The sequence below is a fragment of the Brachyistius frenatus genome, unplaced genomic scaffold, assembly GCF_029030835.1.
Source record: "Brachyistius frenatus isolate BFR_SWC_R1_liver_20210118 unplaced genomic scaffold, ASM2903083v1 Contig_186, whole genome shotgun sequence".
In the NCBI taxonomy this organism is placed as follows: domain Eukaryota; kingdom Metazoa; phylum Chordata; class Actinopteri; family Embiotocidae; genus Brachyistius; species Brachyistius frenatus.
In genome coordinates this window covers 118,517-144,003 of record NW_027210785.1, presented here as the reverse complement: position 1 = coordinate 144,003, position 25,487 = coordinate 118,517, and the positions used below count along the sequence as shown (strand labels likewise).

General features: G+C 39.9%; 2 protein-coding genes across 3 annotated transcripts; both read left to right on the top strand.

The window, feature by feature from the left end:
• On the top strand, window positions 1–7,549 carry mfsd12b (major facilitator superfamily domain containing 12b). Its single transcript, XM_069718114.1, has 9 exons — window positions 1–280; window positions 967–1,177; window positions 1,579–1,705; window positions 1,789–1,977; window positions 2,165–2,257; window positions 2,339–2,431; window positions 3,150–3,323; window positions 4,005–4,099; window positions 5,184–7,549. The coding sequence occupies exons 1-9, from the start codon at window positions 4–6 to the stop codon at window positions 5,317–5,319; spliced, it is 1,395 nt and encodes a 464-aa protein (XP_069574215.1). The 5' UTR covers window positions 1–3; the 3' UTR covers window positions 5,320–7,549.
• A 440-nt stretch (window positions 7,550–7,989) lies between these two features.
• Window positions 7,990–24,658, top strand: LOC138632490 (occludin). 2 transcript variants are annotated; one of them, XM_069718086.1, is made up of 9 exons: window positions 7,990–8,209; window positions 12,531–13,131; window positions 14,654–14,845; window positions 15,459–15,626; window positions 20,559–20,722; window positions 22,976–23,194; window positions 23,945–24,116; window positions 24,330–24,371; window positions 24,559–24,658. In XM_069718086.1, the coding sequence occupies exons 2-9, from the start codon at window positions 12,550–12,552 to the stop codon at window positions 24,655–24,657; spliced, it is 1,638 nt and encodes a 545-aa protein (XP_069574187.1). In that variant the 5' UTR covers window positions 7,990–8,209; window positions 12,531–12,549; the 3' UTR covers window position 24,658. The 2 variants fall into 2 exon arrangements, with proteins under 2 accessions (XP_069574187.1, XP_069574188.1); XM_069718087.1 differs by lacking the exon at window positions 7,990–8,209 and adding an exon at window positions 12,120–12,201.
• Window positions 24,659–25,487: the final 829 nt, after the last annotated feature.

Below are 25,487 nucleotides of genomic sequence, written 5' to 3'. Positions count from 1 at the left end.
ATCATGGAGCCGTTTGTGCCTGCTGAACGGTCTTTATCATTCGGCAGGCGGGTTTGTTACGCATCGGGACATTTTCTCAACGACCTGTGCGCATCTATGTGGTTCACATATTTGCTGGTCTTCCTCCACTCCGTGCTCGGCTTCCATAGCACCTCTGCAGGACTGATGCTGCTGATTGGCCAAATAGCGGACGGAGTGTCTACGCCTATGATTGGATATGCGTCAGACAGGACACCGGGCATCCGGAGATACGGCAAAAGAAAATCCTGGCATCTCTTGGGCAAGTATCTGAATGCATTCGTTCCTCACAAGTGTTAGGGGAAAAAAAAAAAAAATCTAAATTATTTGAGGTTATTACAAATAAATAATTTGAGATTATTACAAATCTGTAATTTATTTGTCAAATAAAAATTACGATGAGGGAATTCACAAGTAAACCGCAAGACTTTATTAAATGTGCAGTTGTATTTCCTGACAAATACACTTGATATATGTTCATTAAAAATGCTATGCAGAATGGCAGCTTTCGGTATTATACCGTTTTTATTGGACTGTTATGACTGATAATCTGTGTGAGCGGCATTTTAGTAGAGCTGCTTGAATTCTAACTTTACGGCTGGGTTAGTAGCCTCGACGATATAAGAAGCCTTAAAATAAATACTCCTCTGGGTACAGTAGAAGAGCATAAAATGTAGGCCTATTATTCTGGCAACTCAAGGTTGTAATTGTAGAAATATGACAGTAATGTCCCTTTAGGAATGTTTAGTAGCTTAAAAAAAATAAAAAATAGAAGACCATAAATTTGAGTTGCAGGAAACACCATAATAGTAGGCTAATTCGTTTAAATGAAAGATATAGCCTACTAAAAAGTGACGCCGAGAAAAAGATGTCTCGGCGCTCACATGGGCAGCCCATACTTTCCAAATAAAAACCTAACCCTATAATCTGCCCGTGTCTGTTTTCCAGGAACCCTTTGCGTTCTCGTGTCTTTCCCTTTCATTTTCATGCCCTGCCTGCCGTGCACCGACACAACGTCTGAGTGGGTTCGGATCGCCTACTTCACCCCCTTCATCGTCATCTTTCAGTTCGGATGGGCAGCCACGCAGATCTCGCACCTCTCCCTCATCCCGGAGCTGGTAAACAACGAGACCGCCAAGGTGGAGCTCACCGCGTACAGGTGAGGTGACGTCATCGGGGACGACCTGAGGGAGGAGAGGGGAGGGTGGGGGGGGGATACCACCGCGCGACGAGAGCAATGCAGTTTACGCAGAGGAAGTATCGAATAACGCATCTAGTTTGACGAAGGAGAGTGCGTGATTTTTATGGGAGGTAATGCAGGCAATATCAGAGGGAAATAATATGCCAGTGGAAGAAAAAGCAACCAGGCAGAAATAGCAGTCAGACAGGGTGAAAACACAGCAGATATATATATATATATTTTTTTTTTTTAAAGGTAAGGGAACCATCACGTTATCCGGTGCAGCTCAACACTGGATGCCGTAGATTGTGCCTCTTGACCGTTGCTTCATGTTCGCAATCGCAATGCCTTTTGTTGTTGCTTCAATGTGTTTGTCTTAGGTATGCCTTCACCGTGGGGGCCAACATCACCGTGTACGCCGTGGCCTGGCTGCTCTTTCACTTCCAGTACCAGCAAAACCCCTCCATCACAGACAACCTGGGCGTGGTGGACATACCTCTGTTCAGGGTAACGGGGCCGGCATCTTAAAGGCTTCTCCAAGTTGGCAAGACCACAGTTTTCACCAAAGCCGTCTCTCTCTCTGTTCGCAGATGCTGGGTCTCATAGTACTGGTGATTGGGGCGGTGTTCTCCGTGTTATTTCATGTTGGAACTAAAGAGGAAAGGGCATTGGTCTCGGACATGGAGAGTCGGCTGATCCCGCAGGCCCAACCGCAGGAACCTATTTCCCGTCCTGTTATTCAGTGGAAGCACTGGCTGAAGGAACCATCCTTCTACCAGGTGACTCCTAAATCTGCGCTGGGTAACTTTCTGCTTATTCAGGAAGTTTCTCTTCCTTTTTGCTCACAGGGAATTCTCTTGTACTGGTGTTGTCACTACTAAATCGTTCATCCACACACACGCGCGCACACACACACACACAAGCACACACACAAACTTTTAAATGCCTATCCTGATTTTGTACCAGGTGGCTTTTCTCTACATGTGCACCAGACTAATAGTCAACCTGTCTCAGACCTACATCTCAGTTTACCTCACCGAGTCACTCACGTTGCCGAAGGTAAGGCCACGCAGCATTAACGCAACGCCTGTTTGTGGAACCTTATTTTTTTTTAATTCAATCCCTCTCCTCTCTCCTCAGAACTTCATCGCCATCATACCTCTGGTGCTGTATGTCAGCGGCTTTGTGTGCTCTCTGTTCATGAAACCAGTCAACAAGCTTGTAGGCATCACTGTGAGTGTCACGTTTCAGGGCTTTCTCTTTCTTCGATGCCCAGCAGGGAGCAGGGGCATGTTAGCTCATTTTGATAAAGGTTTTTTCTGCTTTATGTAAATAACATCAGTGAGTTAAAGCAGTTAGTAAATCCAGATGGAGACTGACAATGTGGACAAGTGGGAGTTTTGTGAATTAGCCAGTAGTCAGGAGGGTCAGCAGTCAGTCAGTCACACTCATTTGAGCTTTAAATGATTTATTATTATTATTATTATTTTGTGTATTGTGGTGTTGCTTTTTTGCTTTTTGTTTGCGTCTTAGTTTTCTTGTCAAATTTGATTTATATATGTAATAATTTGTTGTACTGTTGAAGAGCCAAACTTACATGAAGAAGAATCATGAAGAAAACTGGGCAGGGGAACCTTGTTAGGGGGGTGAATATGAGAAAAGTAGCAATCCTTTATTATCCTGGGGGGAAAAAAGTGTAATTTCCTACACGGGCTGATAATCACATGTATGAAATTCCACCTTTATCCATTCCTGTATAGCCTTACTTTGAAATATTAAATTCAAAATAGGAATGGGTGTATCACAGCCAAAACCTGCGAGTTCAGTGAGGTATATACGATATATTGAGTTGACAGGATGCATCCATTTCTATCCTCTCTGTCATCACAATTAGCTTTGCTTATATGTACGAAAAATCATATTGAAATGAAATGTATTTCTTTGTTGTCAGAATACTTATTTAGCTGGCCTGGTGCCGTTATTTGTCTTCGCCACCTGGATCCTTTTTGACAATGACATTGGATCCAAGACCATCTATGGAGCAGCAGTGCTGCTGGGAGCTGGTTCAGCTACTATCCTGGTCATGTCGCTGTCCATGACAGCCATGCTCATCGGAGATCAGACAGTAAGTGGAGGGTTAACGAACCCACAACCGTTTTAAAGCTTTTTCGGAAGGTTGTTGCGGGGAGACATTTAAAGCGTGAGGCACCATGTTCTTATTCTTTTCTGATAATCTTTCTGAAATTCTGCCTGTTAGAAAACTGATACCAAAGATCACATGCAGCTCGCACCTCAAACTGACATTTGAAAGTGTAAGAGAAGGTGCAGGTACTGTTTTTGCTTTGTGGTGAATTTTGTGTAGAAATGGAAAAAAACAAAAAAAATGATAAATGTGATCACAAGGCAGAAACAGACACCTGCATTTTTGTTGTAAATGTTACATTAGAATCAGCTGTCCAGTCACCACAGGGTTAAGTGGAGATCCAGCGTGATAGCTGTTTTAATGCTGTAACACCAAGATCATCAAACCGGTCAGTTTGTTCTTGTGTCACTTGATCAAATTCATGTTCTTCGAAGACGCTTTGAGAAAGCTGTCAGCTGTGAAATTAAAGGGGAGGTTTAGTGGTGATCACGGCACATCTCGCTGCGGCTTCATCTCGTTCATGTCTTTCTGCACCGACACCGTCTGAAAAGTGATGAATGAAAATACCGGATGAATGCTTACGGAGGGTCTCATTCACAAATGAGTGCTATGAAAAACTGTGTGTTGGCTTTAATAATCTTTGTTCTCCGACTTGTTTGGCAGCAAAGTGGAGCCTTTGTTTATGGAGCAATGAGCTTCACTGACAAGCTGGCTAATGGTGTGGGAGTCCTCATCATCCAGACCATCCGGCCATGCAAGTGAGTCCCTCTGTGACTGACACCCCCGCGTTCTCCTAGCTCTTAAAATGAAGTTTCAGTGGAAGCTGTCAGGAAAATGTAGGCAATTCCCACAGAGAGACATTCAACCACAAAAACCTGTCTGACGTCACTTCCCAGAGGTGTTTTTCTGCCTTGTCAGAATACTAAGATATCCTCAATAACTAAGGTGGTGACACATTGTTTAAATAGCTTATATATATATAAAAACATGCTCTACACTCATAAAATTATTAGGTAAGGCTAAATAGGTCGATGCAGCAGATTAATAGCACTAAATCATATTAATACTTAAAAACCCAATCTGTTCAATAACTGCTTCCCGCACACTCTAGGTTAGCCCAAAAACACACCTTAAATAATAAAAACATATAACTTTAAACTGTAAATCATAATCAGTTGGGACATAAATAAATTAACGTTTTAAATTGGATTAAACTTCACATCTACACTTCTGTATTTCTTTTATTTGGTATTTTATTTCTTTGTCTGTATGTTAATGAGGTTGTCCTAACCTCACAGCTTTAATGTCAGATACCCCATTTGCCTCTGCAGTGATGTGTCAATGTGGCCACCGTATTTGTACAGCGAAGCTGCCTCTCCTCACATGTTTGTCGATCAGGACAGGAGATATATCCACAATGAAATTAATCACAACACAATCATTATATTTGGGGAATTTAATATTTAAGATGTACTCACCCTTCATATTCCTTTTTTTTCCCTTTTTTTTTTTACTGCATTATAAAAAGGCTTACATTACATCAGTTTTCTTTTTTATAATTTTGTAATTGAATGAATATAAATAAATACTTTAGGACTTAGAACTTAGACATAATTACAAATATTTTGAGATGGACTAACTTAACTTATGATTCAATTTGTTGACAGTAAGGAAACGTACAGCGTAACCGCAGCCTTGTCCTTCGTATATTGACTCTTTTATATTTTTCTCATCAGAATTAGACTGCAGAATGGTGGATTTTCCATCTTTAGTGCACATTTGACCTTTTCGCATCTCTTTAACATCAGCTGTTCCCCTTCTCTTCTCTCTTTTCCTCCACAGCACCGAGGCGTGCTGCCCAGATTGTATCTGGTTTTACCGTGATGCCATGGTGATAATCACGGGGGGCGTTTCAGTGGTTGCAGCACTTTTCCTGGTTACGATTTTCATCTGGCCAATCAAAATACGGAGCATTTAGACTTCAAGCTCCTCACTACAGTCGGTGGTGGAGTCTCACGGTCACAGAAAACTGCTTATTTCCGGGGATTTAATAACCTCCAATATGATGTTAGGATCAAGAAGATTTTCTGTTTACACTGAAGTTCTTTGTGTTTTTGCAGTTATATGTTGAAACCTACCATTGAAAAGTCAGCTGGATATAGTTAAGCTCCACAAGGATCAATAATATAAGAAAAAAATCTAACAGAATTAAATTTTGAATGTCTACTGTTCATTTCAGATTTAAAATGAATGCCTTTGTTGTTGCAAGGCAAACAGTGCAGATTATATTGTCATGCTACCATCTAGTGCCTGATTATGTAACTACACTGCTGTCCTGGAGGTGCTTTTATGCTAATGTTGAGATTTATGTTAATATTCTGCACAGAACTGGGGTTTGAATTTACAACTTCAACCACAAATTAAGCTTGTGGTTAAATCTAAATGTCATTGAAAACTTTGAAATGAACATATTTACAACCATGTTGACTCATGAATATAAGAATATTTCATAAACAGATACCGTTTTAGGCACTAAGAGATACTTTGAAGATGAAATCCTTATTAGATTTTACTTGTTAATTAACTCATGGTTGCATTTCAATGAAATTAGATCGTCGAAACGTTCTTTTACACCACTGCTTTCTACTGTGATGCGCCAAATGTTTTAGTTGAGCTGGCAGCGATTATGGCACTTATCCAAGTAATTGAACTGGATGAACTTGACTGTGTGTGTGTGTGTGTGTGTGTGTGTGTGTGTGTGTGTGTGTGCGTGCGTGTGTGTGTGTGTGTGTGTGTGTGTGTGTGTGTAAAAGTGAGAATACCTTACTGACTACCTGCTTTGGTAAAGGTGCAGCTGGGAACATATAACCAAAGTATCTTAATATTGGTTGGGGGATACAAATTGTATAAGACAGAAACAAATACTACAGTAAAAAGAAAACAGAGAAAGTGTTAAGATTTATGCAGGAATGATATTGAATTTTTGTTTGATAATTGAAATTATTCTCCTGTATTGTATTCCAGTTAAACACCATATTCTCTGTATATGTTTGAATTTGTACTTGCCGATATGTCTAACCCTTCACACACTCTAATACAGCTATTAGATAAATCTGCACCAGCTGGGTAACTTTACAGTTTGGCAACAAGGGGCAAGCAGTGTGAAAAAGCATTTCAAGGAAGTCCACACCGTAAAGCAGTAAGCAGCAGACCAACGTGATTCAGTTCTTTAAGTAATATATGGAAATAAAAAATACTAGTACAGTTGAAGCACCACTTGCATGTCCTGATTTCTCATAATGGGGCTTTCTCTCACTTAGGTTGTGTTTCACTGCAATGATTATTATTTCAGTTTATGCAGCCACACTTTTAAGATTAAGACAAAGAAAGCAGCTTTATGTGTATAAAAACCAAAACAAAGCCCTTTTTATAATACAGTTGCTAAAGATTGCAGAACGCAGAATGAAGGCTGTATGCTTTTGGGAAATGATTTTATGAAATAAGAAACGGAAGAAATGGAAAGTGAACATTTAATAAACACGAGCGATGCACCATGTACATGTGCCACCTTCAGCCATACGGGCTAATTTTCCTGTGCAGTCTTCTCCCAGGTTGATAGTTTGAGAAACTTAAAAGCAGAGACAAATGAGTAAAAATAACGTTGATATGATGCATTACTAACGGCACATACTAAACACGACAGACAAGAAATCACCAATAAGGAGAATCAAAAATAAATGCAGACAAGCAGAGGACTGTGAAAAACAAAAAGTAGAATTTGGGATCAGTCGGAACCAAAGAAAAAGTCAGGGGTCTGTAGTAGATTAGATCAGCACGAAAAGTATAACCTACTAGTTTTTTTTTTTTTTGTTTAAAAAGTTTAAAACAATGCTTAAACTCTCTTATAGCAACAGTGACATTAAGATCGCTCGTGTAAAAATATTTAGCAAATGTTAAAAAGTGATATAGGATCGCCTCATGATAAAGTTTTGACACCCAAATCCAATGATACATGGTATTTCTGTTTAAATCTGACTTTACAACTGTCTAAAGACCTCTGGAAGACGAAACCTGTAAAAGCACCCCCTGCACATCCAAATTCATCTAAAAGGTGCATTATTAAAGAATACCCATCAAAACACATGCATAGCCTTATTTAGTCTTAAATTTCAGTGAACTCTAGCAAACCTTTATATCAATGAAAATGAATAAACGTTTTGAATCGCTTTATTCCACTGTTATTTTTCTGTTATCAACAGACCCTTTTTAAACAGGAAATTTGTTTTCCAACTTCTTGAAGGAGTTTTTTTTTTTTTTTTTTACAGTCACAATTTCGCTCTCTTGAATGTTTTGACTTCAATTACTGCTGTTTAAGAACCGCACTGTCTGGCGGGAGACTGCGACGACAGTTCTGATTTCTGTATCTGTTTGGCCTGCTTTTGGGTTTCATTTCCGCGCTACAAGTTTAACATCGATTCATTGTGTTTGAAACATCTAGTGGACAATGGCTCTGCCCAAGTCCGGTTGTCGTATGAGGCAGAAAGCCTGCCCTCTGGCGGTTGAAACGCAGCGGGTGTTGTGCGGGTGGGCCTCATCACCGCGGACAGGCGGGACAAAGCACTTGTTCGCGAGACCGCTGTCCCCTCTCCGTCCGGGACAGCAGCTGGAAACGACTTCCGAAGTTCGCCTCCAATAAGGAGGTTTCGCTTTAACCTTGTCTCAGAAACGCGGACGTATTCCGACAGACTCCTTACTTTCCCAAACTGCCCTCAGCTTTGAGGAGAGTTTTGACAGGAAACGGGCTCGGACATTGGTCAAGGTTTTTTCTCCCCCACTCCCACCCCCCCCACCCCATCCGCGGTCCTCAGGTAAGAGAACTCTTTAAGGTGAATTAAGGTGATTTTAATTGCACAATGTGAAGTTCTTTTCGACAGACTAGTTACCTAAACTTGCGTTAATGTGGTTTTATGGTTGAAGTTTCTAAATGTATTTGTAGGCGCTGCCTTTACGCCAAGTTTTTTTTTTTTTTTTTTTTTTTTAATTTAACGGGAAACCTCGGGACAGGTGGGTCCGAAGCTTTTCCAGACAGCCACACAAACCCGAGTTAGTTTCATTGTTTGTTATTGATCTTAAAGGAATCGGACAAAAACTATTTGAGTCGGAAATCTGCTGCGACTACACGGAGAAAAACGCACCAACATAGATCATCATAAAATCTGAAGACTTTTTAAAAACAATTTTTTTTTTTAAACGTATTCGACTTTAAAAAAAAAAAAAAAAAAAAAAAAATCACGTTTAAAGCAACAAACCTTGATAATAAAGTTTCATTACCGCCAAAAAAAACAAGTCTGTTTTGATGCTAGTTTAAAAGGCGTGTTTACATCAGTGATGGAAACACCAGTAAAACGGTTAACAGACATAAAAGCAGGCCACAGTTCATCCTGAAGTGTGCGTGAAGTGCATCTCTGGTCAGGAACATAGTGGGACATCTGCAGTGGCTTTAAGCATTAGAGTTTTTGTGTTGTATCACAGGCTAATTGCAGCCACTGTACTGGCTTACTGATTTACTCACAGATGTCAGTTTATTAGGTACACCTGAAACTACTTTAGTCCAATACAGCAGCCCTGCCGTAAATCATTAATTCAGGTTATCATGTTCAGTTTTTGTTGACGCTTCTGATGAGTTTTGAGAGGTGCTTGTTGTATGGAGTCTCACTGATTAGAAACTGGGTGGCTAAAATGCTGGCCCATAATCTAACTGAACATTTTCTTTATTGTTAAATCTGCTAGATACTTAATCTACCTCCGTTTGATCTGCTAATTTGTTGGTTCATTGTTTGGCCTTGAGATTGACTGATCTACCAATATTTTTTGCACTGTAGTCCCACACAGCACTTTTTTTAATTTTTTTTTAAACAGTTTCAGTTTGTGTATTAGTGCATTAGTTGTTTGAAACGTGTACTTAAAGCATTTGCAACTGAATATGTGGTTCCCCCCCCCCCCCCCCACAAACTTCTCGTGGTCCAGAAGATCTGTGAGTGGGGATGTTTTTGGGCAGGGAGTCTTGGCTGACTCCTGTGTGTATGCCAGTGGGTCCCAGCCTACGTCCGGCAGGGGCCTAATTGTTTTTGACAGATGTAAGACATGTGACTGTATAACTGAAATTCCATTATCAGCAGCCGATCATAGAGTCTCTGTGTTGCAGTGCGGCTTAGGCTTCGGCTGGTGGGTGTCTGACCTGACCTGCGACTGCGGTCCAAACGCTGTGCTCTCAGCTCAGCTTGAAAATGAGACGGCTTTAGATAAACACCATCTTACTACTACTACTTCTACTACTACAACACTGCTGCTGCTGTTGATTTTGTTGCTCTTACTTCTGCGGCTGCAGCAGAAAACGATTTGAGTAAAAGTCAACAGCGCTGGCTTCAGGCTTTCTAGAAGGGCTCTCCCAAAGGAGCAAATGTTCCGAAAAGGTCATCATCATGTTTTTGTTGGCCTTAATAGTCATGGCACAAGCATGTCGTTTGTTGTCCATGGCTGAGTCTTGAAGAGACTAAAGGTAATTTTCATCATAGATTATGCTCGCAATTACTTTTTTGATTTATTAATATTTGGGTGTATAACAGGTTTAGTCATTTCCCAGTAGATATTTGGTTTTCCATGGCGCCAGATCATCCCCTCTTTTTTGACTTATTAATATTTACGTGTATAACCTGTCAAAAAAATAAGGTAAAATGCCCATTTAAATTATATCCTCAGATGCCCTGTTGTGCCCAATTAACTGTCCAAAACTTAAAAACACTTCCCACAAAGTTAAAAAAAAAAAAAAAAAAAACAACGCACCGAAGTCTGAGACGTGAAAAGCTGAAAGCATCAAATGTTCAACATGTTTTACTTGATGAATGATTGAAACAACTAATTATTTCAGCTTTTTCCATGCACAAAAAAATTCCACTGATGGTTTTTGCCTCCCAACTATTGGCACTACTTTTAAATGCTCTCTTCGGAAGAGTCCTACTCTAATATATTTGTCTGATTTACAACGTTTTGAGCTGAAATGGCCTTGCTGGCAGATTTAGATCAGTTAAAGGTTTAGATTGCACACGAAGTACATTTCCTAATGTAATGAAGTATACATGTCGAAGGGAGCATTTAACAGTGTTTAAAGGTCTTTAGAGGTATAAGTCACAGTTGTGTGGAATGTCTCAGGTCAATTTCATTGCAAGGGAAAAGCTTGAGCCTCTCATTTTTTCTTGCCAGTTATCGACATAATCAAACACTGCAGCAGGAAACAAACTGGAAGCCACCTTCTTACAAGGCAGCATGTTAATCAACAATAAAGGACACCTGACACTGTTGTGCACAACATACTCATCTACCTGTCTCCCCCTCTTTCTGTCTCGTTTCCGCCTCAGTTCACTCAGGAGCAGCACAGTGGAGCCCTTGTTTGATCTGTCAGGACAGTGCCCCAATTTTCTTTCTTTCTTTCTGTTTTTTTTTTTACCCTAGCGCCATGGCAACACTGTTCCCGTGACGAGCAGCCCTGACTTTTACCCCTCCTGCTCCCGAAACAAAGGCAAGAAGTTATGGAGGGAGGGAGGGAGAGTAAGGGGGAAGAGGGTTGGGGGACAGGGCAATTGTGAGGGGGATGAAGGATATGGAGGAATGAAGGCAGGAATAATGGGAAGGTGTCTGGGATGGAGGCTCTGAGGCGAGACCTCTTGTGCTGTGTGTGCCTGAGTCCCATAAAGAGAGGAGAGTTATTGGACTGTGGGCAGTGCCAGGGACCGTTTCTCTGTCTGTACTGTATGTCTAAACTTCTGAATGGTTGGGCATCTTGGCTGTTGCCTCCCTCACATTCCCGCCTGAACAGATCGATGATGCAACATGTGTTTTTGTAATTCAATTTGATCTACGCTGTGGTGCCATGCAGTTCTGCAAGACAACACTTTGCATAGCATTCTTCATAAGTTAATTTGAATACAAAAATTAAAAAAAAAATCACTTAATCAAGAGCTAACAGTTCTTTTCATCATCATCAATAGCGTCTTATTTATTTTTTTCCAATCTATAGTTGTTTTGTCTTAAAATATCAGTAAACAGCAGAATAAATCTTGTCACAATTTCCCAGAGCTCAAGGTAACACGTTTAAATTACTTTGTATTTAACTAACAGTTTAACAAACATGCATGACAAACTAAAGCATTCAGTCTCCACAAGCTTAAACCAGGGAATATTTGTCATTTTCACAAAAATACTCACTGATGAATTGATAATCAAAATAGTTTCTGGTTAGAGTAGTGAGTCATTTTTCAAGCAAAAATTCCAAACATGCTCTGCTTCCTGCATCATGAAACTATGTTGTTTTTCTCTGTTTTACATCTTTATAACTGAATATCTGTGGCTTTGTACTATCAGTCTGATAAAAAAAAAAAATTATTTGAAGATTTGACCCTGGGCTCTGGGAACATGTGCTCTGAACAAGTACACTTGGAAATAAATAATAAATAAAAAAAAGGTATTAAAGGTCTGGTTTTTCTGTCCTTACAGTAACTTTGCTCGGCTGTTTACAGTATTTTTCTATCCAGCATGTAGGCCGCCGACTCCCTGTTGTGCTCAGTGTAGAAGAATGAGCATTGTTAAATCATATGCACTGTGGCCTTGCTCTCTCTCGATTTTTAACAGAAAGCAACTTTTAGCGGGATGTGAAATGTTCAAAGTCTGGGCATTGTGGGTGCTGGAGAGAGACTCCTACAGCCTGTGAGGAGGCAAAAAGGAAAGGATTGTTGTTTGGCTGCACTTTGTCCTGGTACTGACATCTCCACGCTGATTCTGACTTGGCTGGTTCCGAATCCTCAAAGTAAGGTTATTCATGTAATATTTATCTTTTCTGTAAATGCAGGAGAGGAAGTGTAATCTAATTTATGGTCTCAGTGAAACTTTATTTACTCAACCTGACAGAAAGACAAAATTACACAAATAAGCCTTAGTTGTACTAAATCACACTTCTTGGAAATGGTAAAACATTTACACTGTTCTGTCATGAAGCCTCGACAGGCACGCCTTCCTTTCTCGTATCTCTCCGTGTAGCAATATTCATTATCAGCCTGCTGAATAACAGAGCTTGTACAGAACACTTTGGTCTCTCAGCCGTGCACTCACTCTTTGTTTTGGTCTTTCTGTTTATAGTTCCGGACTTCTTTGAGCGATGTTTGACAAGCAGCATTACGAGAGCCCTCCAGTCTACAGTCCTCCTTTCACCCCGCCGTCCAACAATGCCTACGGCCCTCCGGGCAGCTTCCGTGGGCCTCAGAGCGACTTCAACGCGTACCCACCTCCGCCGGGATCGTACTACATTGAGGACAAACCACAGCACTTTTACAAATGGCAGTCACCTCCTGGGATCGTGAAGATCATGATGGCCACAGTCATAGTGCTGTGTGTGGCGATATTTGCCTGTGTGGCTTCCACTCTCATGTGGGACATGCAGTATGGATACGGTATGGGAATGGGTTACTATGGCTCTGGTATGGGCTATGGCAGCGGATACACCGGGGGGAACTACGGCTCAGGGTTCGGCAGCTACGGGGGTTATGGAGGCTATGGAAATAACTACGGCTCCTACGTTTCTCCTTACTCTGCCAAAACTGCCATGATTGCCATGGCAGCCATTAACTTTGTTGGAGCACTGGCCTTCTTCATTGCCAGCTTCTCTAAATCCAACACAGTACGTAGCAGGAAGTTCTTTCTGGCCCTCCTGATATCCAGTATCATACTAGCTATCCTACAGGTAATACTCATTTACATTTCAGTTTCAAATCTGTTATCTATGTTTCACTGTTTGTATTTCTCAATACACTGAGAAATATGCAAATAGTTTGGTTGACCATTCTTATGGCAGCCCAGTATTAATGTAAAAAGATGTTTAATGATAATTAGACCGGTCAGTGTGTGTCCGGCTGTACTGTCATAACAAGACTGTCATAATAATGAGTTAGGACCTAAACTCTTTTCTTACAATGGATTAGACCTGCAAATGTTACAGAAAACCCAATAGACTGCAAGTACAATGCAGATTACAAGACACACCTCCTTAAAATGTGAGACCTCTTGCCTCTACAGTCTATAAGCATGTTTTTGCTTAGGACATTATTTCTCAGACGGTTAGCTGCTCTTTGTGTATAGTTATACTTTGACAAGTCGCTGTGTGCGTGCATTTCAAATCTTTGTATATTTTCTTGTCAAACATGCAGAGGGAAAGCAGACAGAAACCTCCCATTCAGGATAACACTTTTTAATTCCGCTCATCAATTCTATTTGACAACAAAAACCTCCTTGAGCTAAGAGAAATTTAGATTCAAGACAATAAACTTAAATTGTTGTTGTACAAAAGGTTAAGTTTAAATTGGAAATCATGCTATCTGAAACACACAAATCACTCAGATTGTTCAACCTCTAGCTTTTGGTGTAATAAACATTAGCTGCATTACATTAGCATTTTCCAGCTGAAGCATCTCGCATAAATATTTGGAGGTTCCCATTTCATATCCCAACCAACACTCAAAATTGTGAACGCCTGTCTCTGTTATGAACGGCATTTAAATGTGCATGTTTTAGGAAACCCTAAATACCAGAGGGATAATCTGAAACAGAACTCTGTTTAACTCTGTTGACTTCCCTGGACTCTGCTGGTCAAAACAAATGTTCGTACAGATGTTCATTCATGATCACAACAATATATTTAAGCTGCAGTGTATATATATATATAATACCACTGTAGCACCAAGAAGGAAAAGACAGTAGTGTCCTTAGAAACCAATTTATAGATTTAGAGTTTATTCATGTTCAATATGCAAAGAGGGTATTCAATTATCAAAACATTCATATAAATTGGCTGGACTTTCTCATAATTCAATGCACAACTCTCTGGTTTTTAGTTTACATATGTAATTATCTCTGAAAAAAATGTTTTTCCTGATTTTCTCAAACCTTTAGTTTTTTTGTGCATCCAGCTGATTGGCAAGCTTCAAGTATTATTGGAGACAGACTAGAGAACACCAAAGGGGCATCATAGATTTAGATTCAGATTTTGTCTCCTTCTTGTAATGTACCCTTTGCAGTCTGTTCAGTACATGTGATATGATTGCCGGTGACTATTTGTCTCTGCGTAACCTGACGGGGTTGCCTTAGTCATTTGATTTAAATTCTTAGAGATATTTATAGAAGTCTTTTTCAATAATCAAGTAACTAATGCTATATCTATGAATATCAATTTGTCTGCACATCGGTGTACTAATTCTTGTGTTTTTCAGGCCATCATAAACATTGTCTACATTGTCGGGGTGAACCCAATGGCCCAAGGCTCTTCCAGTATGATGTACAATCCAATGCTCATGATGTGCCAGAGCCTCTACCAGACCAGCTACTCTCAGATGGGAGGAGTGGGAGGCTTTCCCATGTACAACCAGTACCTGTACCATTACTGCTTTGTGGACCCACAGGAGGTCTGTTGCTTTTCCTGTTGATATTTTGTTGAATCAAAGTTGTTGGATTAGCTCAGTTTCCAGGGTAATTCATGTAGATATAGTAGCCTAACTTTGTTGAGCATTAAAGGCCTTAAAATTTCATTTTTGATGAAAGATGTTGGTGATGATGAAATTTAAATTTTAAATTGCAAAACTATCAAAAACCCAACTTCATTCCATGTACAACACTATAAATCAAAAAAAGAACATAAAATCATGATAATGTCAAAGCTGCAACAAGAAAATATTTAGCATTTTTGTCAAATTTCTTTAATGATTGATTTGGGGTTCATTATTTTTCTGCTTTGATTGTTCAATAGTTTGAAAAAAATATTTCAAAACTACAAAAACTGCTTGTAGTTATCTTGTGTGCCATCTGTTTTGCTGCAACCACAGTGTATATTAGAAACTTGGAAAATTGAGATAAATTGTGGTTTGGTTACATTTATTGTACTTGGTGTTACAAAATGTGACACAATTCTTGTAATTATGTTACACGTGTACTTTTTGTACCAGGATAAAGCAAGTATATCTCAGAGCTTATGTCCTTGAGTATTTTCCGGATATCATACTCATGTTCTTGCTTTTCTAGGGAGTTGCCATGGTATGTGGATTCCTGGTGGTCATCGCCTTGGGTGTTGCAGCTTTCTTTGCATATAAAACAAGAGGGAAGATCTGGCGCTATGGAAAACCAAACATCTACTGGGAAGAGCCTCTCGTTGGTGGGAAGGCGTCAGAGGGGAGAGATGTAGAAGAATGGGTAAGAGACAACAGGATGATCAACAAGGTTTAATATGAGTGGGTTTACATGGGATTTAAAAACGAAAACAAAATATTTCCGACCCAAACTGACCTTGAGCTTTTGCACGCACAGCTTGAAGTCAAATGAACACTGAGGTTAAATCCAGCCTAAGGATGGAATCCAATGCTCACCGACAGATTTGATGAGATGATGAAATATTCGACTACAGTGGTTTATCTTTGTGAGGGATTCAGCCACCAAAACTGATTGACATATACTTTTCCTCTCTGTCACAAACTGTGGCTTTTTGCCAAATCATAAATTATTGTCCACCTGTTTTTTTCAGAGTAAAACCGGTTGAGTAGGTAGGTCATCAGTGGAAGAGTCATTCTCCTGTTTAGGTAGTCATCAGTTCTAAAGACAGGTAGGTGAGTTTGGTGATGCATATGCAGTAAATAGCCAAGCTGAGACTTGCACATTCCTGAGGTTGGCCTGTTGCCTCTTTTGCATGTCCAAAGAGACTTTGTAAACTTGATGACCAGTTTACATCTCATATATTTCCATTGCTTGTTTTTACAAGATGAAAGTACACAAGGAGCTTCATATTAAGATGCTTATAGGTTTATTGAATCCAGCAGAAAACAGTCACACTACCTTAACACTGTTTCCTCTGACCACGTAACTTTGTTCAGGGTCAGGGCTGATAGCAGTGAGTGCCTGTTTGCTCACAGTGTATGGCCCGGTTTCACTCTGAGTAATCATTAACAACCAGAGAAGATAGTTAGCAGGCAGGTGGTTTCTAGAGAGCCTGCCTTCGAGTTTTTAAATGTCAACAACACGCTTGTCATATGCAATTGTTACTGGAGGTATGGGTTGATAATTTACTCGACTTTACTTACCTGCCATTTTTCAAATTATGCCTGTTTCATACAGTGAATGACTAGTAACGGTAACAGTGTGGTAATATTCTTAAGTGAAAACATCAAAAGCTCAGGTTTGAAATTTAATTGTTGGTCCTCAGTGGCACAAATTGGGTTAATTGACAATAGGTAAAGTAAGTTCACCTGACTACGTGTATACTTTTCCGTTTGAATTTTGTTGTATTGTTTTGTATTTTAAAACTAAGTGGAACATGGCTTATTTTTTTTTTTATATTTATTTTCTTCTGTCCATTACTTGTTCTGTCTATTTCTTACTCTCCACTACAGCACCTACCTAGTCACACCAATGATGCATTCTATTCCTAACCAATACATATTGGCCGAATCCAGTGTTCAAACATTGTGCAACAGAGTGTCGCGAACACAAATCAATACATGCAGACACGCAGCTTTTAGTACATACAAGTACATGCTAACTTAAATAGTAATGAGCCTTGCAAACACAAGTTACTCGAGTGTGTGCTTATTGTTTATATGCTGTCATGAATTTGAGAAAATGAGTCACGGTGTCTGTCTTGCAAAACCTGGAGGATACCAGAAGAAGCACTCAATAGACATGTTGTTATATTGGATTATATTAGAGCTGCTTGTTTTGGAGAGAGGTTGTCATTGCAGAGAGTATGGCATCATGAACACAGGTGTACAAGCAAAGCAGGGTAAATGAGACGAGGAGCCCAGAGTGAATCCTATGACTCGCACTAGTGTCTAATAATGGAGCTGTGCTCACTGATGTCATCCGACCTATTATAGTTACAGTAATGAAGTGTGCTTAACACCACATTTAAGAACTTAAACCTTTTTTCATAAATATACTGCTGTAAAAAAAAAAAGAGCACATATATTTAGGATGATAACAATTTGGGAAAAGGGTAAAATGTTTCTGAAGATGAGTCTTTGAAGATTTGATGATCACAAATGATTTACTCAAAGATGAAACCACACAGTATGGTCTATGTAGGTTGTGGAACATAGTGCCTAAGACTGTTTTCTCTACAAAATGTCAGCCAAAGCAAAGCGATATTGATTGTATTATGGCAGACACATATCTTATCTTTATAACACGATGTTTGTGATCCACCTGTCCTCTTTTTTTTTTATTATATTCGTAATCTTCCACTCTGCAGTATTTTTTTTCCTTCGTGGCCACACTACCTGCATACTGTATCTGGGCAACAGAATGAGTCATCAGGATTTTTTTGGCTCATTTAAACACTCGGTCAGTGACAGTCTACGGCCGTGGTTGGTCTGAGATTGGACCCATCTCTGTTGCTGAGCTCGGGGAGGCCTGGCTCGCTCTGATGACCTCACACACAGGCTTCATTCAGCTCGCCCAGTGGGGCTGCATTGTGTCTGCTGCATGAGGTCATCAGAGTTGGTTCCTGCAGGGCCGTCTGTGTGCTGGAACCACTGAAGTGCTGCACAGATGGAGAGCGAAAGCATCCTGAGCTGGCTTCATAGACGTGGATAAAAACATCTAACAGAATGTAGGTTGAAACAGTAAGATAAAATGCTGATACATGGCATAACATGCAACTAACGTACACATTAAACAACTTTAAATAAGGTTTTAGTAAAAAAAATGTCAGTGAACCTTAGAGAGCAAAGAATTGGTATTTATTTCTTCCTTCTTTGCGTGTCTGGTCTGATACAGACAACTCTTCAAGGAGAAAAAGCAAAGAGTTGGGCTGAACAAGTTGAGAAAAACATCTGATTGCAGTTTTTTTGAACAAAAGATTTAAATTATGAAATCAGGCATGTGACTCAGCTATGTGGTATTCAGAACAAATATTTCTAAAAGTGCTTGCTTGTCATTGAGGATCTCCAGGGTTCATTTTTTTTCTTTTAGAAAAGACAACTCCGCTGAGCTTCAGCTGACTTCACCTGACAGCCACTGTTGTCTTTACAGAGTTCAGTCCATTGTTGGCATCTGCACTCTGTCTTTCATTTTTTTAAACGTGCTTTTCTTTAAGTGTATGACTTTAATATAAAATTGATCTGTTTGTAATGCAGCATTTACTGTATTCTTTCTGTTAACTCTCACAGTAACTGCTGCTCAATATAACTCGCTGTAAAAATGACTTTTGCAACATAAGTATCATCTGAAGCACGTGCTTTTTAATAACTGAAGCAGACATTTTACAGTATAGATTACATGCAGCAAATCTCTTTGCTGTGCCCCACTTTTTCTTTTCCACGTCATCTCCTTGATTTCTACTTTACTCCATCACGACTCTCTTTGTTCCTTTGTCACCGTATCATTTACTCCTTTTATTGTTAGAAAAATTACTCAGAGGCTGGATTCAAAATCAAACACGTCGGACATTTATTCTTTCAAGAAGGAGCAAATACATGTACACTCAAAGAAAGATATCCAGCATTGCTCGAAGTCTCTTCTCCGTAGTTCAGCTTTTATACAGTTGACAGTCACCCCCACTTCCTCTGTATATCTGTTTTTGTATATAGTAGAGTGAGGTCGTAGGTCACAAGATAAAGGTGCAGAGACGTTGTAACTGAGACTATAGAACCACGTTGTGCACAGATAAATGGGTACATCCTTCCTGAGACAATAAGAACATGTTATGCAACAGATAGACAAATATTTGACAAGTACGATGAGTTCATTATTTTTCCATCATTTATCCACATGTACTTCTCCCTAATTTTTTTTTTTATTATTATTTTTTTTTACTTTACCTCCATCCCTCCCTGCTTCCTCATCATGTCTCCCTTCATCTTTACCTCCTGGCTTTGCTTCACCCGGCCCAGGACTCTCAAACATTTTTACTGTGCTTACTTACTTTGCACACAGCCCAGTAGCTGCTGTACTGCACAGTGAGAGGGCATTGTTGGGATTCTTACATGAACTACTCTCTTCAAACAGGATTCTCCTGCAGCTGCAAGAAGGGCGGATCTCCCCCACCCAGGCACTCCACCCTCCATGATTATTGTTTTTTGGGGGGCAAGGCTGATGTTTGGCTCTGCTTATGCACTGTGAGGAATTTAGGAAACTGTGCAGTAATGTACTACCCTAGAAAACAGAAAACGGGTAGATGTTCCATAAGACTTTTAAATCGTTGTAAATTCTCACCTCTAACTAGTGCCCTGTGACTGCTAATATTAATCCAGGCTAATTCCCCCCGCAGCAGAGAAAGCGAAATTTAGATGCTTCTGCTTTGTGAATAATAAACTCAGTGGACTAAACAGTGACCGGCCCTGAGGCCTTCATTGTGAGGAATTCTGTCACGTCGGCTCTCTGGCTTCACAGGAAGGACTTGGAAGGAGAGATTAAGGCAAATGTTTTTACACGAGACACTCCTTTTGTTTAAAGGCATAAAGGAAGACCAGATCCGCTCCAGCTGTTCATGAAGCCATAAGACAATGCAAAAGAATTTAAAGCAAAGCTGGAATTATTGTCTGTTATTTTTTCAGTGTTAAATATGACTATGACTCATCCTTTTAGGTTATAAGGTTATCAGAAACAGACCTAAATTATGGGCAAAATAAATCAAACAACAAACCATCAATGGTATTACATTAATGTCTCGATTTATTTAGGGTTAGTTTTTTTTTTTTATTTATAATTAACTTTTAGTCCTCTTTTGTTTTTGGTTTGTTGACCTGAAGCACTGTGGACCAAGCAGATAACCCTCATTTCATTGAGGAGTTGGATTTTGATGTGCAATTTCATGCCTGTCTGCTCACAAGAATTTAAAGCACAAATTACCATATTTGTGTCTCTTTCTCTTTCCCTTTCTCTTTCTCGCCATCATTGTTGGAGCTAATACTTCCCAGTGTGCCATTTCACTTCAAGACCCTTCACTGTTTTAGATGCATTTGACACAAACACAAATGTCATGTAGGTCTTTAAATGTATCACTTTGAAACTAATAAAAAGAGAAGAATGATTTATTTAACAGGACATCAGTCAGAAAATGAGCCTGCGGGGTGTTTTAATTGTTTGTTTGTGTTTGCTGAGCCTGTTCCTTCTGTTTTTTCCTTCCTGCTGTAGGTGAACAATGTAGAGGAAAGCCGCAGTGTTCAGGATGGTCCTACCCTGCTGGTGTCAGAGAAGGGCGTTGGGCTGCTCAACGCCTCAGCTAACAGTGTCATCTCTTACCCCCCAACCAAGGTGGACAGCAGCTCCTATGATGGAGACACCGGCGAAAACAATGAGTAGGTCATCCCGTGTTCCCAGTCCCCCTTCTGTTTTTGAAATACTTCCATTTTTATTGGGTTTTCAGATCTGGAAACAATACAAACAGTACAATATACTATTAAACAAACAGTTGTCAGATATGTATAAACAACCTCTTTTTATTCTATCATTAAACAGTTACAGTAAGTTAATTGTTTGGCTTTATGTAGAAAATCCAATTTTTCCCGGTCTCTGTTCTGCCCCATTTCTGTTCAGGGTAGAGTTATACGTACAAATGTCTCTCAACACATTATTAAAGTTACAGTGACATGGAAGTATATCCATGATATCCATTAGGACCATGGTTTTACATCATGTGCAGCTTACACAGTGTCCCCAAATCAAATTTGAAGGGATAAATATATGTTTATTTCCCTTAGCTCAAGATTAGTCATCAAAATATTTTAATCATTTAAAGGAAGACAAAAGAGAGGCATTTAAGAACATATTAAGTGATAACTGCATCAAAAATGCAGTCTTTGTATTTTATGTTTATGTTTTGTCAGCAGTGAATGTCTCTTTAGTTGCGCAGATGTGTGCAAAGTCCACCAGCAGAAAATGATGCTTTAAATTTTGTATTTCTGTCGTGGAAGTAGTCGCAACCTTTGAGTCTATATACTGTAAAGCAAAGCCCCCGACAAAACAAGTTCAAAACTTGTGACTCACATAAGCAATATCTAATCACCGGTCTGTTTTTAAGCCCATGAAAACATATTGCCCTGCACACAAAAGAGAGCTGTGTGTGACCTTCGAGCCTTCGTTGGATTAACTTTCCCTTGTTATTTTTCTCATGTTCGTTGAACTCTCAGAGGAGGAGAAAAGGCAGCATGTCTGTGAACCAATGAATGTAATTTTCATTCTAACTAGGAGTGATTTCTGAAGCACTTTATTTTTGTTTGTTTTAGTGTACATAAAACTGCAGTGTGTTTGACCAAAGCATTACTTTGAAAAACAAGTGCGTCTTATGTCAACGACCTCAATACAAACTGCGCTGGGAACTACACAAAATACAAAAATGTAATCACAGACTGTATTTTTAGTTGTTTCAAAGTTATGCAGAACATTACAATGATTTCCTCTCACAAAGTAAACAGAGCTGGTGTTTTCATAAGCAGAGGGATGGTAGCCTGAGGACCTGCAGTGTTCTTTGTTGTTGACATTATTCTGCCTTTTATAAGAACTTGTAATATCTACGCCATTGGATTTGGATTCCTCCACAAATCCCTACAGAACTACAAAATTGAGCATGTTGCCCCCTCTTGTTATTAAACAGCTGTACCTGCTTGCTGGTCACTGAGCGCCTCCATATGGCACACAGTCAGACTGTAGGGTTTAAGCAACAGTAATCATTAGTGGCTCAAAGTGTCTACCTTCCTCCATGTGGAATCTGTCTGGGCCATATCAGTAATAAGTTCCTGGTGTTATTATGGTGATGATGTTTTGGAACACACTTACTGTCTTTAAAGGCATCAATTTCAATTTCTCTAATTGTTGCAGGACATTTATGATACTTTTATGCACTATGAAAATCTCAGAATTCTACGTTTAACTTTACCGCTATTATCTTTGTATTGAAACAAAGGTCAGTAGCCTCTCGGATACAAATACACATTCATTCAGGCACTTTGGTCAAAAGTTACAGCTGCAGTATCTAAAACAGTCAAAATCTTGATACTGTACCACTCTCACGTGAATCTTCAGCCAGCATCCAGCTAGCTTAGCTTAGCACAGAAACAGACCTGACAACACCTTTGACAGTCAGTAAGTGACACATCATGTCGAGTTTAGTAAATTGATTAAATAATGTTCTTTTTGCGGTGACATTTGTCATATTTTTTTATTTGAATCTCCCTTGAAAACAGTGTTTTTTTATTATCTGAGTTTTATAATGCAAAGGTTTAGCACAAATCCCCCTTTAAAACAGATCATTGTTTTATAGCACAGTCCCAATCTTATTGCTAAGCATAACAGCTGCTGGCTCCGGTTACATAACGTATGAGGGTGATATTCATCATTAAGAGTTTAGCATTAAAAACTCTTACCATCATCAGGACTGTGTAGGTGTAATTTGCTTCAAATGTTGAAGGATGTGTCATAACATTTCCCAAAACTGTTCTGAAAGTAAATGTAGGCTTTTAAAGCTTCTAAACTTATCATCATCATTTCTTCGGGGGTCCTGAAGAGCCTCTTAAAGAAGCTGTGTTTCTTATGTCTTTGTTGCTGTCCCACAGGTATTCAGAAAGAACAACCAGCCGACCATCAGAAGCGTTCTCCCACGGTGGGCGGACCAGCTCCAGCCCCTCTGAAGACACAAGTGGAGGCCGCAAACCCTCTGCCAACAGAGGCAAGAGGCGCAGACGTAACCCAGAACTGGATGAGTCTCAGTATGAAACTGAGTACACCACAGGAGGAGAGACGGGCAATGAACTCGACGAAGAAGAATGGGAGAGGTGAGAATTCAACTTCCTTGAATGTACTACTTCATCTGCGCGATGCTCACGCACAGTCAGGATTAGAGATGGAAAAGTCATTAACCAAAAACCCAGAATGTACAAGTAGATTGCAGTCAAATACTGTTGCTCCCTCAGGACCAGACCTAAATTCTCTGACGTGAATTAATAACTGTAAGCTCAGAAAATGAAACTTGTGTGACAGCAACGTGTTTTACAGGGAAAAGAGCACCGAGAGCATCTTTTGGTTTGAAACATGTAAGTGTATAACTGTAAGGTAACGGATGCTTAAACTGCAAAGCTTGGAAAAGGCCGCACTTTGTATATTCCTCATTGTGTCCAGGAGAGTAGTTAATCCTCCAAGGCATGCAAGTTCACATGAGTTGTACTCAGGCATAATGAGAGAACTGGAACAAAGGTAGGAAAAAGTGGGAGTCGGTGTAGAGACAGTATTCCCTGTCTGGTTGTGACTGCTTTCATCCACGCTTCAATAGATATCCCAGAGGGAAACATTTCAAGTTGAACACACTATTATTGAAATTTACACTTGACCTGTGCACTGTGTCGCTGTGCTTCAGTCGTAAACTTGATAACTTATTTAAAGCTTGAAAGGTGTCATTTCAGGTCTTTCTAGTGACTGATGCAACTTTAACTTTTACTCGGAGGCTGATGTTTACTTGCCTTTATTACCTCTCCCAACTTTCTGTTGTCCCTTTGCACCACCTTCATCCTCTCTTTCTTGTCCTCCAGCATGTACCCAGAGATAACATCAGACGAGCGCCGTCATGGCTATAAGAGAGAGTTTGATGCCGACCTACGGGAGTACAAGCGTCTGTGTGCCGAGATGGACGACATTAACGATCAACTGAACAAACTCAGTCGGCAGCTGGACACACTGGACGACACCTCTGTCAAATACCAGGTCAGATAGCGCTCAAAGCACTCACTTTCAAAAGTAAAGAAAGGCTTAGCTGAACAACCTGGTAACAAATGGCAAGATGAGCCTAAATTACAAATCAGGAAAGAAATAGAGAATATCATCTCTTTCCAATGTAACTCAAACAGAGAAAAAAAATAATCCTTTTATGTTCAGTTTGTACTTAATCATACCAAATGGTTTTTCTGCTTCTCTCAGGCTGTAGCAGAGGAATACAATCAGTTGAAGGATCTGAAGCAGGTGAGGAGACTTTTCCGAGGTTACAGTTACTGACATTTCCCTGATAAACAGAAGCAGCATCGAGATTTGCAACTGCTGTAATTGCGTTGTGGTCTCTCTACTTGACAATCTGTCCCAGAGTTTTTACCTTTTTAGGAAAAACAACTGTAGTATTAAATGACTCGTCTGTGCTGTCTCTCCTCTGTAGACATCAGACTACAAGTCTAAGAAGAAAGAGTGTCGCAGGCTGAGACACAAACTGTTCCACATCAAACGCATGGTGAAGGACTACGACAAGAACCACTGAAGAACCTACTCTGTGGTTGACGCAGCAAACACTACAGACATGGGCCAAGATACACTCCAAAATGCTACGAAGACTCTGTGACGTGCTGAGACCAAAGTTACAGGATGCACACGGGCACATGCAAACACAACCTGCACACACACACACACACACACACACACACACACACACACACACACACACACACACACACACACACACACACACACACACACACACACACACACACACACACACACACACAGTAAACACACTATAAGTTAAAAATAATGATCTAGACACGTGTTTTCTTTCATTTTCTGATCACTTACATACAGTATAACCACCTCTTTTTTGGAATAAAATAACAGAAAGACCCTCAGTGGTACAATTGCTACTTCCAGAGTAAATTGTGCCATTTCTCTAAAGATGAATCCAAATGTTTGCATCGTCCAGCCACACGTGAGGATCAGAGCCTGCCGTTTGAGTAGGGTCGATTTGAAAGTTACCTGATCTTCAGTCAGCTGTGAAAACACTGTGCTCATTTTCTGTGGTTCTGTTTGCTCAACTTTGTTCTTTGTTTTATCTCCACAGGTAAGAGGTGGAGCAGTATTGTAGAGAGCGTAGTAAAGGGGCGAGACAGGTTGCTGGGAGTATCCGAGCAAATATGCAGTTTCTGTAACCCTCGGCGTGGCGTTATCTCTCTTGAACTTTAGTTGAGCTTTGTCACTTCAGTCAGTGTCCGTAACTACCTTACACGTCAGTGAAGTTAACTGTTTTCTGGTGAAGTCATTCATGTGTATTTTTCCGTTGTACTGTTTTTTTTTTGGTCTACTCCAAGATTTTTATAC